This window comes from Sporobolomyces salmoneus (genome assembly GCF_050403485.1).
Source record: "Sporobolomyces salmoneus JCM6883 DNA, S_salmoneus_JCM6883_v1_ctg27, whole genome shotgun sequence".
NCBI lineage: Eukaryota > Fungi > Basidiomycota > Microbotryomycetes > Sporidiobolales > Sporidiobolaceae > Sporobolomyces > Sporobolomyces salmoneus.
In genome coordinates, this window is record NW_027481136.1 from 127,806 (window position 1) to 140,844 (window position 13,039).

At 50.7% G+C, this 13,039-nt stretch overlaps 7 protein-coding genes across 7 annotated transcripts; 2 read left to right on the forward strand and 5 right to left on the reverse strand.

The window, feature by feature from the left end:
• Positions 1–44: 44 nt before the first annotated feature.
• JCM6883_004519 (uncharacterized protein) lies at positions 45–2,093 on the reverse strand (the record flags this gene model as incomplete). Its single annotated transcript, XM_076632522.1, has 5 exons — positions 45–306; positions 384–832; positions 901–1,236; positions 1,302–1,991; positions 2,052–2,093. The coding sequence occupies 5 exons, from the start codon at positions 2,091–2,093 to the stop codon at positions 45–47; spliced, it is 1,779 nt and encodes a 592-aa protein (XP_076487494.1).
• A 563-nt stretch (positions 2,094–2,656) lies between these two features.
• Positions 2,657–4,552, forward strand: JCM6883_004520 (SEC14 family lipid-binding protein; the record flags this gene model as incomplete). The annotated part of the gene is made up of 6 exons (XM_076632523.1): positions 2,657–2,719; positions 2,804–2,964; positions 3,077–3,359; positions 3,444–3,525; positions 3,595–3,762; positions 3,840–4,552. The coding sequence occupies 6 exons, from the start codon at positions 2,657–2,659 to the stop codon at positions 4,550–4,552; spliced, it is 1,470 nt and encodes a 489-aa protein (XP_076487495.1).
• Positions 4,553–4,727: 175 nt separating this feature from the next.
• On the reverse strand, positions 4,728–5,708 carry JCM6883_004521 (SDR family NAD(P)-dependent oxidoreductase; the record flags this gene model as incomplete). The annotated part of the gene is made up of 3 exons (XM_076632524.1): positions 4,728–5,032; positions 5,100–5,529; positions 5,619–5,708. The coding sequence occupies 3 exons, from the start codon at positions 5,706–5,708 to the stop codon at positions 4,728–4,730; spliced, it is 825 nt and encodes a 274-aa protein (XP_076487496.1).
• Positions 5,709–5,908: 200 nt separating this feature from the next.
• Positions 5,909–8,323, forward strand: JCM6883_004522 (uncharacterized protein; the record flags this gene model as incomplete). The annotated part of the gene is made up of 10 exons (XM_076632525.1): positions 5,909–6,168; positions 6,233–6,382; positions 6,478–6,612; positions 6,685–6,750; positions 6,841–6,911; positions 6,987–7,102; positions 7,226–7,339; positions 7,432–7,517; positions 7,596–7,789; positions 7,857–8,323. 10 exons carry the CDS (start codon positions 5,909–5,911, stop codon positions 8,321–8,323), a joined length of 1,659 nt encoding a protein of 552 aa, XP_076487497.1.
• Positions 8,324–8,530: 207 nt separating this feature from the next.
• Positions 8,531–8,978, reverse strand: JCM6883_004523 (CsbD family protein; the record flags this gene model as incomplete). The annotated part of the gene is made up of 3 exons (XM_076632526.1): positions 8,531–8,544; positions 8,615–8,879; positions 8,952–8,978. The coding sequence occupies 3 exons, from the start codon at positions 8,976–8,978 to the stop codon at positions 8,531–8,533; spliced, it is 306 nt and encodes a 101-aa protein (XP_076487498.1).
• Positions 8,979–9,623: 645 nt separating this feature from the next.
• On the reverse strand, positions 9,624–10,593 carry SEC11 (signal peptidase complex catalytic subunit SEC11; the record flags this gene model as incomplete). Its single annotated transcript, XM_076632527.1, has 7 exons — positions 9,624–9,658; positions 9,722–9,758; positions 9,842–9,998; positions 10,065–10,189; positions 10,265–10,289; positions 10,365–10,474; positions 10,546–10,593. The coding sequence occupies 7 exons, from the start codon at positions 10,591–10,593 to the stop codon at positions 9,624–9,626; spliced, it is 537 nt and encodes a 178-aa protein (XP_076487499.1).
• Positions 10,594–12,033: 1,440 nt separating this feature from the next.
• JCM6883_004525 (uncharacterized protein) lies at positions 12,034–12,844 on the reverse strand (the record flags this gene model as incomplete). The annotated part of the gene is made up of 4 exons (XM_076632528.1): positions 12,034–12,123; positions 12,469–12,534; positions 12,635–12,757; positions 12,836–12,844. 4 exons carry the CDS (start codon positions 12,842–12,844, stop codon positions 12,034–12,036), a joined length of 288 nt encoding a protein of 95 aa, XP_076487500.1.
• Between the last annotated feature and the right edge of the window lie 195 nt (positions 12,845–13,039).

Genomic DNA, 13,039 nt, shown 5'->3' on the forward strand with positions numbered 1-13,039 from the left:
TAGAAGAGGAAACAGTTGCGTCTACAGATAAGAACACAGAGAAGCTAATATCGAGACTTGAGAGCATGCAAGCGTTGGTTGACCTGTGCTTGTGGATCGTGCCTGGCAAGTCCTGCCTCCTCGGAGAACTCCTTCCACTCTGACTCCGCATCCCGGGCCGTAAACTTTGGCTTCTCGTAAGATCCGCCGAAATCGATCCACCGAGGAAGAGAGGTAGGGGTTTCGAGGACGACGTTTCGTGGGTTGATAGAGCGGTGGAGAACTCCTTGGCCATGGATCAAACGCAGGCCGACACCGAGGTGGATTCTAAAGCACAGACGTCAACAAGTCAGGCACGTATCGCAGCAGGGGAGGGCGAGACGAGGGAAAGAGAGGAAGCTCACTTTTGTTCTGAACTCAATTTGTCCCAATGACAATTCATCTGTTGACCCCCATTCTCGAACACCAGGATTTGTTGGTGACCGAAATCAGAATCCTTGCACCTCCAAATGCCGACGAACGGAACGACGAACTCCTCGAGACCTTTCAATCTTGTCGACGTAATTCGAGCTTCTTTCTTGCCGCATCTGATTCGGTCGCTGCATGTAGACTTGACGATATACTTTCCACCGACGGTGCCGTATGCTCTGCTTGTAGAACCTTTCGGAGCGACGAGCCCGGTGAGTTTGAGCCGATTCGGAGGGAAGGTTGTAGATTCTTGCTCGCGGCGAGGTTCAAAGGCCAAAGTTGCTGACGGAGCGGAAGGTGCATTGTCGATGTCGAAAGGAAGACAAGGGTCGAACGGTTCGTACTCCATTTCGGTTCCACTCGCGAAGCTGAGGAGCAGATTGGACTGTGAAACGAAGAGAAAATCCTGGAAATCAGCTAGTGCTATCACAGGCGAGAACGAGAAACACTTACTCGTGGGTTCAAATTGCAGCCTTGTTCTGCTATATCGTCTCGAAGCTCCGTTCGAGCCGGCGACCTTTTCCGCGCGACTTGTTTTCGAGCCAATGTACGAAGTTCCGACACGAGCTTGTCGTCGATCGTCGGGTAATAAGTCGATGCGAGTAGAAGGATTGGCGAGATCGGGTCTGATGTGTCGAATTTGACGATGTCGGAAACGAAAGCGAAACATTTCTTCTTGTCCCCATTTAATCCTTCCTCCTCCTCCTCGAGGAAGATTCCGTGAAAGTACTCGATTGCATTCATGCAAAAGAAAGCCTTGCTTCCGAAGTCCCTGGCGCCGATGATGATCTGACATTCAACGAGAACAAGTGATCAGAAGAGGAAACCCAATAGTCTCATCACAAGTGACTGACCTTGCGCAAGAGCGAGTGGCGAGCGTCATCCTTGTCGAGTGACATGCGAGGAAGCCAGCATTCATCCTCCTTGAAGTCCGAGATGAGCTTGAGGAAGAGCGGAAGTTCGTCATCTGTTTCAGCGCGGACCGATGCGAACAAGCTCTCGAATCCTCCAACAGCGACAGCGTCGAGCTCGTGCTTGCCTTCCTCCAACGCGTTCCAGGTGTGAAAGACGGCGTCTGACTTGATATGGTTTCGGTCCGACGTTAGTTCGGGGTCGTAAGAAGCGCGTTGATTAGGGGCGACAGGCGCATCTGACTTAAGGTTATTGTCGATGAGAGCGACCAGACATTTGACGAGCAGAGCGGTGTAGTAAATACTGTACGGTTTTTCGTATCTATCGCCTGCCATAACCTCCGACGCGGCTTCCGCGAACACATTGATCGCCGCCACTTCGGGGTGAGCGGCGCGACCACCTAGTCCGTCCTTGAGATTGTCTTCGAGGTACTTGATGAAGGATCCTTGTAGTCGAGACGCCAGATCCGGGACGAAGATAGTCGCTAAAAGATCGTCGGGTAGTGCGAGCTCGTCGTTACATCGGGGCTCCTCGGTCGCCTTACCATCTTTGATCCGTTGAATCGGTCGTGAAGCGTCTGGACCTCCGATCTCGTGCTTGAATTTGTCAATGAGTCGGCGAAAGGTTAACAACTGAAGAGGAGCATTTCATTCAGTCTCGCAACACGCAGGAAAGACCGAGAAGTGACTTACGGGTTCTCCCTGTCCGACAGCCGCTTCGTTATCCTGTCGCATCGGTGAGCAATTCTTGAAGCGTCGATGCGTCGATCAAGCCAAGGGAGAGGGTTTGAAAGCGGAGCAGGAATGAGGTAGGAGAGAGGAAGAACGAGCTTGGAGAGTCCTGGTGAGCGTAATTTCGATGTTCGAGCTGACCACGATCGTACAGGAGGTTTAAGGAAACAGGAAAGCAGAAGAGAGCGAGAAACAACACTCGGAGAGGGTTCGAATTTCGGAGACGATCCCACGATTCTTCCTCATGCCCGAATATGTTGAAACTTCGTTTCCCAGTTCCGGAAGCTTTCAAAGATACCCCTACGATTCTACCGTACTGTCGGCATCGCGAGAAGCGGAGGGAACGAGTTGCTCAGATGTGATCGAGGGAGTGAGGGTATGCATTTCTTGCCGCTTCCAAAGACGTTTAAGTGGGCTGAGGAGCTTGTGGAGAGCCTCGTGAAGGTTAAACAGGAGTCGGAATCGCGCTGGGTCGGATGATAGAGAGGAAAAAGACCAAGTTTCGAAACAGCTCAGAATTCTCCCTCCTTCTCCTACTCACATTCGCACCGTTCGCCTTCGAAACGATGTCAGATACACCAAAGGAGACTACAGAGGTGGGTTCGCTGTGCTTGGAGCGCTCGGCAACGGTATGTAGGGAGACTGACGCTAGTTTCCTCTGTCTCTCAACAATCTCCATTATCTCGACATCGCCTAAACTCCGACGTGAATAGCTCAAACCGATCAGCTCTAGGCAGCTTGAAGGACATATCGGCCACTTGACACCGGAACAAGACGCGACTTTATCGAACTTCCGACAAAAGTTAGAGAAAGCTGGTTACTACTCGCCTGCCGAAGGGAGCAAGCCAGCTAACGTTGACGATGTGACCCTTGTGTGAGTCTCCATCCTTCTCCCCTGTGCGACCGCATTCCAGCTGACTCCAGACGAAACTCTCTTTCCCCCGTTTCCCCCTCTGACCCCTTCTGTCTCCTCTCTATTCAATAAGTCGATTCCTCCGAGCGCGCAAATTCGACCTCGAAGGCGCCTTCACTCAATTCACCTCCGCCGAAGACTGGCGAAAGGCAAACAAAGTCGACGAATTGTACGATTCTTTCGACTTATCCGAATTCAATCAAGCGGCGAGACTGTACCCTCAATGGACTGGAAGGAGGGACAAGAGTGGATTACCCGTTTACGTCTTCAAGATCTCGAGCTTGTCGAAGAAAGCGACGGATGAGTACGTGAAAGATCCCGAACGATTGAATCCGAGAATGATCGCTCTTTATGAGGTAAGTCTCCCTCCTTCGCTTACGATACCTCACACGATCAAGAATGTTTTTCTGCATGCTCACGCTTCGATGTTCTCGATTCAGCACATGGTTCAATTTGTTCTGCCTCTATGTTCTTCGGTCCCTCACGCTCACTCGGAAGTGCCTGTATCTGGTTGCGCAACCAGTTGAGTCTGCCTCTCTATCTCGTTGCGGATATGTAAGCTCAGTGCTCTAACGATGCATCGACTCACAGTCGTCGATATCTCAGGCGTCTCGTTGATGAGATTCTGGCAGTTGAAGTCTCACATGCAAAGAGCTTCGGTTCTAGCTTCAGCGAATTACGCTGAGACTCTCGGGGCGATTTATCTGGTGGGAGCACCGAACTTCTTCTCGACAGTGTGGGCGGCTATCAAGAAGTGGTGTAAGTCTTCTCTCTCTGTCTTCCCGCGAGCGACTTCGAAAGCTGAAAACCCTTCTTTCTTACTTCCGCGCCTCTAGTCGACCCAGGAACCGTCGAGAAGATCTTCATTCTCCCTTCCCACGGAGTCCTCTCAACTCTCTCGACTCACATCGACCCCTCTTCGATCCCGAAAGAATTTGGAGGATCTCTCGACTGGACTTACGGTGACGATTCTCGACCGAACCTCGACGATGATACGAAAGAGATGCTAGGATTGAATGAGGTACCGGAAGGACCGTTGAGATGGTTTGGAAAAGAGAGAGGGTGCGAGTTGAGAGGAACGGGAAGGGACAGGAAAGTGGAGGAGGAAATCGAGGAGAAACTGGAGAGCAGGAAGAATAGCAGGATGAACACACCTCAGCGGGAAGAGGAGGAAGAGGGAGCATCTCCTACGACGACCAGGAAAGAAACGGAAACTGTCGCCCGGGAGGAACCTAAATCGGTTGCAGACTCCGTGCCGACAACGACACAGACGATCACTACGCAAGAAGTCGCCCCTACACCAGCTACTACCACTACGCCGATCGATGTCACTCCGGTCGATGTCGTCCCGCAAGTCGAAGAGACCGGACTCCCTCCGCCGATTGGGATGGCAAATCTCAACCTCGGCGCGTCAAAGCCAACAACGACACCAACATCGACTGAGACGACGCGAGAAGGAGACGAGCACAACATTCATGTCGCAGCACGGGAGAACCCTTCGGCTCCTCTCAAAGATCTCGCGGCAACTCTCGAAGGAACCACTCTTTAATCTTTTCACTGTATCCGTCGTCAGCCCCTCTTAGAACATTCAACTCTCGTATTCCCCCTCATCTCTAGCATTATGCATTCCCTTACTCTTATTCACATTCTTTCAGTTCAGCACTATTGCAAAACTGCACTAATTTCGACTATTCTGATCCGAGAAGTCCAAGAGATTCGCTCGCTCAACACCATTTACTCCATCCACCGTCTACCTTCAACGTCGTTCCAGTCGTATACCCCGCCGCTTCGCTGCATAGGTACACTGCACTCGCCGCGATCTCCTCGGTTTCTCCAGCTCTTCCTAAACTCGCTCGAGCTTCATGCGCCGCTTTTTTGGGGAACGATTCGACGTATAAAGGGGTTTTCGTCGGTCCTGGATTCAGACTGTTGACTCGAACGCCGTGAGGACCGAACTCTTGCGAGAGAGAAGCAGTGATTCCTCGAAGAGCAAATTTGGATGCACTATACGGTGATAAGTTCGCCATACCTGAGCGATTCGAGCTTGCGATTCAGCGGAGGAGATTCAGACGTGAATAGAGAATCGGATCACTCACCGTCGAGACCGATCTGAGACGAAATCACCAGCATATTCTTATCCCCTCTCACTCTTTTCACTTTCCCCTCGGTCTCTGCCCGTTCCTCCGCAACTACATCTTGCATCATCCCTCTGAAACTTTCTTTGCACCCTAACCAAACTCCCTTCACGTTGATCGCCATCACTCTATCGAACTCTTCCTCGCTTGTCTCCAAGATCCCTTTTCCCTCTGGGCAAATCCCAGCGCATTGAACCGAAATATCAAGCTTCCCGAACTTCTCAATAGTGCTCTGAACGTAGACCTCGGCAGAGGAAGCGAGGGAACAATCTAGGGGGAGGAAAAGAATCTTGGAAGGGAAGAAAGTTGAAAGCTGAGAACGAGCGGTTCGAAAGGACGACCATGAGAGGTCGACGAGAGTAATGCCGGCAATGTCTGCTTCAAGAAAAGCCTGAGAACGAGGTAAACACGGAACGAAAAGCGTTGGTAAGCGCAGAAACGTCGAAAGTTGCGAAGAAAGCTGAGGGAGGGTCGACTCACCTTGACGATCGCAAGACCTATTCCCGAGGCTGCCCCAGTGACGATTGCTACCTTTCCACTGAGCGAGAACTTGGAAGGAGCGCCTGACATTGCGGGAGAGAGCGGCTAAAGAGAGTTGGCGTTATCGAGTGGGGAAGTGTGGAAGAGTGCGCTGCTTTGAGGGCTTGCTGAGGGTCAAGAGGAGATAGGATTAGGTCCAAAAGGTGCTCGTGGTCGTCTGAGGTCGAAAGCGAGTGAGATGTAGGAGGAAAAGAGCGAACTTGCTCTTCTCTCCCCTTGACCTTCAACCTATGACGACACCTGCACCTTTCAACCTCCCTGGCTATCTCTGGGACGGCAAACGATTCTATAAAGCTCCGCCTCAAACGAAACAAGCTCCTACGAATCCCGAGAACGCCTCGATTTCCAACAAGCGGAAGAAAGCTGCTCGACCAACTAGCACGAAGACTACAAGAGAAGCGAGGTACAGGTCGAGAGGAAGCTTACATGAACAGCTCAGGGATTTAGCGCTTCAGGAATGGCATACTTCGGCGAGGGATTCTCTTCATCAGTTCAGTCAACTTTTTGCCCTTTCGCGACGCTACAGCGGCTGACGAGGCCTGAACGACATGCAGTGATATCAACGCGAGTGCCCTCTCGAGGTTTGAGTCGACTCGTATCATTTATCCCGAATGCTTACCGAATGAAGAAGAAATCGTCAAACTCTCCTTCGATGAACTGGATCCTGCGGTCTTGAGAATAGGTGGATCATCAGGTACAATAGCGTACGTATGAACTTCCTCCAACTCCATGTCAGGGGTCTTGTCTCGCTTGCAACCAAGGGGTCTGACTCTTTCGCTCGCTCGACTTTTCGCAACAGAACTGGAAACTTGCGAGGGCGGGAAGAACTGAACGAATACCTAGGCTATTACCCAAATGACGAGTTCGGATTCCGGACGAATTGGTTCGCACCGAACAAGATCACGTCGTTAAAAACTTCGGGTCAAAGAGTCCTGTGAGTTGACCTCAATTCTCTCTCCTCGCGAATCGGAGCGGCCCAGCTGACTAACGAAGTTCATAATGGCAGAGCTACATGTCTCGGTCCTCCTGCTCAAGCTATCGTCAGTACGACGAGCAACACGATTTCGATGGCGTGAGTTTTGGTCTTCCCTTGTTTCGCGATCGAACGTACTCGATGCTGAGCTGTTCATTTGCTACTTCTGCTGATCTTCCACCAATGTAGCTCGGTAACACTCTCACCTCGCAAGACTTCTCTATGGACATCTGCGATCTCTCCTTCTCTCGTCGCATTAGGTGAATTTCCTTCTCTCGATCATCCCTCGGTCTGGGCACTGATGACTTCATCTCCATTCGGTATCGTCATGATAGGTTGCGACAAGAAGGTCTTGATCTCGACAAATCCAGAACGAGCAGATATGGAATCGATTCAAACGGGTTCAAAATCGTTTGGCGATGGAACGGTGTTCTCGCTCGATGTGCACGATGTGCGTATTGCAGCTTCTCTCCTTCGGTCTTCAATCGCTTGCGTGGACAGTGTGCAGGTGCTGCAACTTTCATGCTCGTTAGTCATGCTTTCCTGACAACCGCTTGCTTGATGGTGAGAACAGGATCTGGTATTCGCAGGTGTGAGAAACGGTTGTATGAGAATGTTCGATCGTCGGGTGAAGCATTCTTCTCAAGGTTCAAATCGACCAAAGTCTCCCGAAAGTAGTCGAAACGAGGTAAGTCTCCGATCCATTCTTGCGACTCAAGAGATCTCGCGAGCTCATCCCATCGCGGCCTTCGTTCATTCTATGCCGTCGCCTCCTCATAGCTCGAGCTGTTCATCGATAGTCCGGTCACGAACATCAAGCTTTTGAGGGAAGATCCGAATCGGATAGTTTTAGCCGGCATGAATGGGTGAGCTCTGCGCCTCGACTCCTCTGACTCGCCTTGCTCACTTTCTCACGTTCCTGACTTCGTCCTTTCGTCATGCAGATCGCTCGGAGTATACGATCTACGCGTCGCATCGACGACGCCTCGACCTGTTCCAAGGTCATCGAATCGATCTACACCCGCTGCTAGCCCGGTCAGACAGCCGAATGCACCAATCATATCGTTCCAAGGTCATTCGAACCTCTTTTCGACAGATTTTGGATTCGACACTTTCAGAGATCAATTCGTCGTTGCAGGTGCGTGGAGAAGCCGTCCTATCGTCTCATTGAAAAGGCTAACGATGCCCAAGCTCCTTCTGCACAGCTGGACAAGATCAGAGGATCCGATTATGGTCGCTTCGAACGGGAGGACAACCTATCGTTCCCCCTTATCCTGCGTCCTCTTCGACAGCATTCTCTACCTCAAACACTTCGACGTCATCGACAGCCTCTTTCTCTCCCGCAGTTCTATCGGCTCTTTCTTCCTTACCCTCTGATTCTCGAGCTTCGACACCGAATCGCCTCTCGATAACACAGACGGTTTCACCTTCACCTTGGCTACGACAATTCGACTCTCCAATCAAATCGATCAGGTTCTCTGCGGCTCTAGACCCGATCTTGGCGGAAGAAGCGGAAAACGAGTATGGATTCTCAAGCGTGAGGAGGAGGAAACGACTCGAAGTAGACGGACGAAGCGGAGGAGAAGGGATGGGAGGGAGAGGAGAAGAGAGGCTGCCGAAGAGCTTGTGGGTTGCGGATGGAGCCGGGATTGAATGCTTCGGGTTGAAGTGAGAAGAGAACGAGTTTCGCTCGAATGTCGATAGATCATTTCGTCGAGTTAGATTAGGGTCCGATATCATCTCTCGCCTTCGCACTCCCAATAGACAGCTCTGGAGATCGTGGATTATGTACTGAAAGCCCGTGGGTGTATATTATATTCGAGAGACTGAAAAGTGAAAACTGCTGAACAAAATGAAACCATTTCTCGACGTCAAGCACCTAGGAGTTTGCAGCTGTGAGGGTGACAACGTCAAACGATCAGTATGCTCCTCTGCGCGCTCATTCGAAGGTCAGAGCTCTCACCTTGTTGGGCTTTCCCCTTTTGTTCATTCTTCAACCCCTCGGCCTCCTTCGCCTGATCCCCAGTGACAGCTCCAACGACCCTATCGATCTTTCCTCCAACACGATCTGCCGTTCCTTCCGCGTAACCTTGAGCAGTAGCCGCTGCGTGTTCAGCATCACCCGAGGCTTTCTGTTCGGCACCGGATTGGGAGAGGGATTGGATTCCCGTGGCGTCTCCGATCGATTGAGTTACTCCACCGACGACAGAGTTGATGTTACCGTAGACCTGAGTAAGAGGGAAACGATCAATGACGTAGCTCGAAATGGGAGGGAAGGGAGAGGATGGGAGGAAGCTCACTTTTGAAGGTTCGCGTTGATCTGCCATTGTGTAGTTGAAGTGCGAGCGTGGGAAGTGGGAGGAAGGAGGGAGAGAATGATCGCCGTCGAAAGTTTCACGTGTCGAACAACTTCGAACATTCACACCTCTATAGGACCCAGGTCAATTCGCCAGATTCGAAGTCATGAGAAGCAAGGAGTGTATCAGAGAGCGCAGAAAATAAGGAGCATTTTTCGTCGAATTTTGGAACGAGACTCCTCTTCGCGCGGTCTTGCTCGTTCAGACTTGGAAAACATAGTTGAACTGCGAGACAATTCTGTCAGCTAGCTCGAGGGGCAGTCGAGAGCATCGGTTTCGTAGCAAGGACTCGTCCGAATCTTCACTCCTTCAATCCTATCGAGGATTGCGAGGCTATCGAAGGCTCGAAATGGATGCGCAAAATGCTCAATGTGACTGAAAGATTGAGAGCGAAGTCGGCGCTGAGAATCGCAGATAAATGGGACAGAGTTGAAGGACGAAGTTCGTCGAAAGTTTTGATTTGGGTTTGATCGCTTCGACCGCTCACATCGACCGGTGTAGTCGCCCTCGGGATACAAAGCAAGAGAAACGTGTAGTCTTGTTCTCGCCTAGACTCACGCGAGAGAAGAAAGATAGAGCGAGGTGAAGAAAGCTTTTTCGAAATTTTCAAGACCCCTATTCTCGATGTAACAAGGTTCCACCTCCAAGAACTGTGGGGGCAACATGCATCAGTCCATACACTCGAAAGATGAGACTGAATTAACCGCACTGACCTGCTAGTAGAGCGTATTTCAATTTTGGGAAATCGTTCTATTCAACCCAACCATTTCATTTCAGCTTCCCATCTTACCTGTCTCTTCTCGGCAATAGGAGAGAGGAGGGAGAGAACGTACCATCAAGATCGTAGCGTAACCTACGTACGGTACGTAACCACTAACTTTTCCAACGATATGAGATTTCTTCAAATGTTTCATTCCGTTATACAAGACCAAGTCATCAGAAGGGTTATTGTCTCCTTTCGTTAATAGTTCTTGTTCAGTCGAGTTTTTCCTGCGCATCCCTCTCGCGTGTCAGCGCTACGGGTCGAGGCTGAGCTCAAGATTTGAAAAGACGCACAGAAGATGAGCTTCGATAACGCGATGGACGATGGGGATTTCGGTGCCGGGTACTTTGTAGACTGTGATATCTCCGTGTTTGAGAGGTGTATGCCGAGGGATTGTGAGGAACAACAGATCTCCTCTCTGCGAAAGGAAAGCGACGAAACGAGAATCATCAGTTTCTCCATACTCAGATACGGCGAATGGTGGACGACGTACCTGAATCGCAGGTTCCATACTCTCACTGGATCCACCTCGAAGCAGTTCGTTAGTCTCCGTCGAAGGATGAAGAAAGGGAAGAGAGATGGTTCTGACTCACCTCAATACAACGACTATAGGACTTTCCGTATTACACACAACACTCAATCCTTTCCACATCATCAGAGCCGTACTGAGTACCATTGCGAAGTTGAGAGCTTGAGAGAGAACCTGGAAAGGATCAATCAACACCGTTAGATCAGCCTCGTGAACGAGCGCGGAGGAAGAAGGAACGGACGCACATGTCGGAACCCTAGCCTTCGAAGAGTTGCTATCTCGGAGGAGAACATTGCAGAGGGAGAGAGAGAGGGAAAGGGGATGAAGAAGGGAGAGGTGGGGACTCCGGAGTGAGCTGGAACGAGCCGATTTGGGAGTGTAACGCTCAGTCGGGTACTGCAGTTGCTCAAGAGGTAGGTCCGAGGTTCGATAGGTCGATCAGTAGAGGTCGAGTGAGTGGTCGGAGAGAGATTTGCGAGTTGATCTCTTTTCGCCTCGAACGGTTCGCAACCATTTCTCATTCCTGCTTGAACGTCTCCAAGCTGAAGATTTGCACTCTTTCGATTCCGGACGTCCTCTTCCAGCGCAGACTGAAGCAGATTGAAGGTTCGACACGTCGCTTTCATTCTCGATTCTCTCCCATCTCTCGTTGAAGCTACGTGTACTTCCATTCCATTTCATTCGCATTGCTAACCAATCCTGAGACTCGACACTTTCTCAATCCTCGACCCAAACCCATTCAAACTTGTGAACGATTCCCTCAACATTTTCTTCCTTTCCTCCTTCTCCCCTTTCTCCTTCTTCGTTCGTATCGACAGGGTACTCGGGCTTCGTCAAGAGGTCGCTGAGGTGGAAATGAGAAGGATGGAACGAGGTGTGGGTCTAGAAAGACAGGAGGAGAGTGGTCGAAGGAGGGAAAGATCATTCAATGATTGGTGCGACGAGATGAGACCGGGAGAAGGGGATCGTGGAGGGAGACGTACGAGTTCGTAGTCGCGTTGGTCTGGATGATCAGGCTCCCTCAATCCCTGACAACAAGCGCAGAACCCGAATCAGAGATACGAAACTCCGAAGTCAATCATCCACTCGCTCTCAAGTCTCGAGGTCGAGATGGAGGCGTAGGATCGGGTTGGCTTACCTCTGGATCTTTCCCAGTTTGTTTCATGTAAACCTCACAGTCTAGATCGTACTGCAATCGATTACTCGGTTCGAATCAGTCCAGAATCCGGACGAGGAAGAACGCGAGTGGGGGAAGAGAGAGGGAGAAACTGACCTTGGAGATTGGTTGGGTCATCAGGGAGATTGTTGTCTGTTAGGAGAACGCGAGAGGGAGGAGAGTGGGAAAGAGGGGAGGAGAAGAAGAAGGAAAGGAAGGATCGAGAAGATTGGGTTCGAGCGCTCTCCGCGGACCAGAAGAGAAAGGAACTGATGTCCACCCGCTTCACGTGGGTCGCAAAATGGAGGGAAGGGTACGGGAGAAGGTGAGTGGGAATGAATCTATTCGAGTGAGCAGCTTCGAAACAAGCTCAATTTTTCGTTTGAGTCGATATCTCCTGGTCAGTCTCAATCTTAGCGATTCGACGCTGCTCACGACTCGAACGCTACTACGAAACTACTGGAATCCAAACAAACTACGAACACGATACGAACAACCTTTCTTCAAGACCTCCAATTTCCCTTTTTTTCTCAAGCGATCTCTTTGCGTTTCCACCAGTTCCAACTGAGGAGTGAATTCAACGGTTGACGAGATCGACACATTGATCGGCGTGGGGCATCTCCATCGCATCGACAGCATTGAGCTTGGTCTCCGTGGATACATGAGGCTGTCAGATTGAACGAATGGAGATTCAGTCTGAGGAAGAGAAGAGAAAAGGAGCGAGAGACCAGAAGTGAGAGCTTACGGCATGCATTATGTGTTCGTACCTATTTCCTCGTGGTGAGGAGGAGATGAGGAGAGGAGGAAAGAAAGGAAGAGCTCGTCAGCTTCGTTTTCGTTCTAAGAGAATCAGTTGATCGCAGTGTATTCACCTCTCGACGTCGTGAGGGTCTTGGTCTTCCATCTTGTGATAGATCTCGTCGAACTGACACCGCAAAATAATCGAACAGAGTGAGCCGATTCATTCGAAGTTTGGTGCGACAACTCGAAAGAAGAGAACGATAAAACTCACTTGTTTGTGTTTCAAATGATCGTTCGGATCCCAATGATCGTATTGAGCTTCTCCCAAAGGTCCACACTATATCCGTCGCACTCCCACGCGAGTCAGCGAAAGAGGTGTGACGAGAAAGTGGGGAAAAGGAAAAGGAGAGGAAAGAAAGAAAGAAGACGAGACTCACGCGAGTCGTATGCCCTTGCTGTTCGAGATGAGCTTGTACAGCGGCGTGGACACCCTCGGGAGCGTGAGCGAGAGTAGGGGAAGTTTGAGGGGAGTCGTCAGAGGGGCGGATAGAGGATGGAATCTGAGAGAACGAAACAAGAGAGCCTCGAGGCCAAGTCAGTGGCGAGCGGTGGTGGAGAGAACGTTATGGTTAGCTCACGTTAGACATGGTATTGATGTGACTGCAGTGTGAGGTGAAGTGGTGAAAGAGAGAAGAGAGAGAAGCGAGAAAGCTCTCGGAATGCGAAGAGCGAGCGCGCGAAAATCCCAAAGTTCCAAATTTATCGCGAGTCACTTTCGACCAACCTCGGGGTTTTTGCACGCAGTCTGCGCATCAAAAGAGATCATCGTTCGTTAATGATGT